The 3769-nt window shown below is 42.1% G+C and overlaps 1 protein-coding gene across 1 annotated transcript; it reads left to right on the top strand.

The window, feature by feature from the left end:
- Positions 1 to 2437: 2437 nt before the first annotated feature.
- Positions 2438 to 3421, top strand: LOC311525792 (G-protein coupled receptor 35-like; the record flags this gene model as incomplete). Its single annotated transcript, XM_084638144.1, has 1 exon — positions 2438 to 3421. The coding sequence occupies one exon, from the start codon at positions 2438 to 2440 to the stop codon at positions 3419 to 3421; it is 984 nt and encodes a 327-aa protein (XP_084494270.1).
- Positions 3422 to 3769: the final 348 nt, after the last annotated feature.

Below are 3769 nucleotides of genomic sequence, written 5' to 3'. Positions count from 1 at the left end.
AGGAGATTTGGTCATTGTGCTTTTTTACTTCAGAGCTAGTGATGAAAGAATCATTGGACTTGTGCCCTGAACAATAAGCAGCATCAAGTGGAACAAAATCTGAGTCTATTAAATGTACTCCATAGCATTCAGATAAACTAATCTGTGCTGAACCAAAGCTTTTCTTGTGGAGTAAATTAATTGTGCAGTGAGCTACAAAGAAGCAGGTAACTTTTAATTCTTTCATCATTCTTATGCAATTTGCACTAGTAAATGCAGACTTGGGCCACAGTGAGGCTTCTCAATCATTAGTAGGCAGGTTACTACTTTTTATTTTTAAGGTTAAAATGGCTATTAATCAGCGGTTAGGTCAGCACGCTAAAAATTCTACTTTCATATACCTTTGATGGCACTTTTTCAAATGCTGCTGTCTTTCTGCAGGTTTTCTCTCCACCTACTTTTACTCTAACTTTTGTTACTTTCTGTGTGCTTGTTCTCCCATGCATTGAATCACTCTGTTTTAGATTATATTTGCTGTTTGTAGTGAGAGTCAAAACACATCATTCTTATTATTGATCATAATTATGTGATACTTTGCACTTCTATAGCATCTTCTGAATTGGGATTTTAAAGCATTTTAAAACCATGAATTAGTTTAATCTTGCAACACTCAGCGAGGTGAGTAAGGGTGACTACCCCTATATTATAGATAGAGAAATGGAGGCGGAGACTGTTAGTTCACTGGGGACAAGGATCCTCTTTTCATTGTGTGTCTAATCAGTGCCTATGGATTATGGAGCTGTCGTTTCTCAGTGCTACCCCAGTGAAAATAATGAACAATAATAATGCAGGCTGGGATTTTCAAAGAAGCCAAAGGGAGTTAGGCACACAACTGATTGACTTTCAATGGAAGTATGTCATCTGATTTCCTTTGGCTCTTTTGAAAATCCCCCCCCCCCCAAATACTAAAAATGCTAATTTTAGGAATATCATGAACAGTTGAGATTTGGGATTGTAAATGTTAACAAACTGATATACTATTAGCGTTATGCAATGCCTGATCCAACAATGATTCTGAAGCCAATGGGAGTCTCCAGACTGACTTTGGTGGGTGTTGGGTCTGGCCCTATATCTTGGCCACTAAAAATTGCTTTGCTCTAACTCAGTGGTTCTCAAACTAGGGTCGCCGCTTGTTCAGGGAAAGCCCCTGGCGGGCCAAGTAGGTTTGTTTACCTGCCGTGTCCCCAGGTTCGGCCAATCGCAGCTCCCACTGGCCATGGTTAGCCGCTCCAGGCCGATGGGGGTTGCGGGAAACGGCCCGGGCCGAGGGATGTGCCTCAGGCTTTATTGGGGTACAGATAAAGACATGCACATCTCCGCTTTCACCAGAACCTAAGTAGAAAAATACTTGAGGCCTGAGCCTCATTTACACTAAGGCCCCTTTGTACCACTCTGGCAGTGTAAAGGGGCTCAAAGTGGGCACCAAATTACATTTGCATTAGTATTAAGGCCCTTTACACTGCCAGAACACTGTAAAGGAGCCTCGGCATAACTGAGAATCAAACCCATTGATTGCAGTTAGGAGTTTTACCTGGGAAATGAATGAAAACTGTAAGGCGATTTGGTCCTTAATTTTTATAGGCCATGATTACCTGGCTTTGGAGTGCTGGCATCATATAAAGACTGCAATCTAAATGACTAATTCTCTCTGGATCTGGACAATGTCTAGACAGCAGAGCTAGTCTCCTAAGAAAGGGATCCTTAGAAGCCAGCAAGCTGAGCAGGGAGCTGTCTAAAAGCCAGCCAGGAGTTAAATGCTGAGGAAAGGGACAGGAAGAGGGGCCTAAGAGGCTGACATGGTGCACCTGCCTGACAAGCCACAGATAGGCACCTCATGCCACTCAGGATGCTTAGCCACAGGCGCTCATCTAAAGTTAGGCACCTATGCCAGGTCAGCCTCTTCCGTAACCCATGCCCTAGCAGCTGAAATTGTCTCTCACTCTCTGCCTCCTGGTAATGCTCATTACCTCTCTCACACTCGACCTGCATTTTCTTGTGCCCCCAGCTGTTTTGTGTGATTGCTTTGCTGCCCCCCACTCCCGCATGCCCACACACCAATTGGTAGCCTGTATCTCTGGCCCTCCTCCTGCAGGGTCTGCCAGGTATCCAGGCTCAAGCATGCTCAGAGCACACCGACAGGATTGGGCCCTGCTTACAAGACAGCATGTTCCTCTGACTAGTTTGAAAATCCTGCTTCAAGGCCTAAAAGCAGCATGTTAGCTGTGCAGTGGTGTCAGGTCTGAGGCAGCTTTGTGGCAGAAACTTAGATGTCTAAGGGATTTTAGGCCCCTACAAGATGTGAACATTAGAAGAATAAATAAGTTGTAAATTAATCACCAGTGTGTTCTGTTGTATTTCACAGCTCTTAATTCTTCCATTGCAGTAACTACTTATCAGGATGAACTGCAGCAGCATGAACGTCACAATGCATGAAAATCTTAACCTTTTACAACTGATTATTTACATCCCAATTGTCTCTTTTGGAGTTATATTTAATATCATTGCCTTCCTGGTATTCTGCTGCAAGCTGAAAAAATGGACAGAAACCAGAGTGTACATGATCAACTTGGTTATTGCAGACTGTTTTCTGCTCTTCACGTTGCCTTTCATTGTGCATTTTCACAGGACTGAACATCCCATAGATGAACTGTGCTATGCCATACAGACTATATATTTTACAAACATGCCTGTAAGCATTTATATCATCACCCTTATAGCAGTCGACCGATTCATTGCAATTAAGTACCCCCTGAAAGCAAAGAGTTTCAGGTCCCCACTGAAGGCAGCTGTTAGCTGCGGATTTCTTTGGATAATAATAATCATTTATGCATACTTCAACCCACGATTTTCTGAGAAAAAAGAAAAAAAGTGCTTTCAGAAAACCTCTGGTGAACCTGCAGTAACTACACTGGTGTCAGGTATTTGGGGTTTTTTTATACCACTAATAATACTGACTTTTTGTTCTATTCAAGTCATCCAGTGTCTGAAGATGAAGAAGAACATGAGTCCACCTGAGGAAACATCAATCCAGAAGGCTCTCTGGATTGTCTCTATGAACCTGAGTGTATTTATCATATGTTTTTTGCCTTTTCATGTCGGGCTACTTGTTAGGTATGCAATGGACGCAGCTGGAGCTGCCTGCTCTTTACGCCAGAATGCAAGCCTTTTTATTCGTGTGGCTGCGTGGGTAGCAAATTGTAACTGCTGTTTAGATACACTTTGTTATTACTTTGTAGCCAAGGAATTTCAGGAAGCTTCTTCTCTGTTACCCTCTTTTAAATCTCTGAAGTCTAGATCAAATCAAAGCCAAACCATAACCACAAATGCACTAAGTGATCACAAAAAAATGCATGATACAGGGGTGGATCCACAGCTGATATAAATTGTCATAGCTCCATTGACTTGCCATAAAGTCTGTAATTATCATGGGTAATAGTCACAAACTTCCTCAAAGTGTACCTGATTCTGATCTCACTTATACTGTACTCGTCTTACAGCATTCCAACTCCAGTGATTTCAACAAAGTTACTTCTGATTTACACCTATGTAACTGAGATTCCAGTCAGGATCAATGTCTCTCTTTGAAGCTATGCATATGCCTATTTTATTATTGCCATGATTTCCTTTGCATATACAACATTAACCAGCTAACTACAGGAAGCTTTCTTGCATCACTACAAGGGTCAGTTAGTTTCTTGTACTGCTGTGAACGTGTTTACAAGAAAACCGA

Source organism: Lepidochelys olivacea, assembly GCF_965140295.1.
Source record: "Lepidochelys olivacea isolate rLepOli2 genome assembly, chromosome: 9".
Lineage (NCBI taxonomy): Eukaryota > Metazoa > Chordata > Testudines > Cheloniidae > Lepidochelys > Lepidochelys olivacea.
Note: the sequence above shows the minus strand (reverse complement) of the source record. Positions and strands in the feature narration are given on the sequence as shown.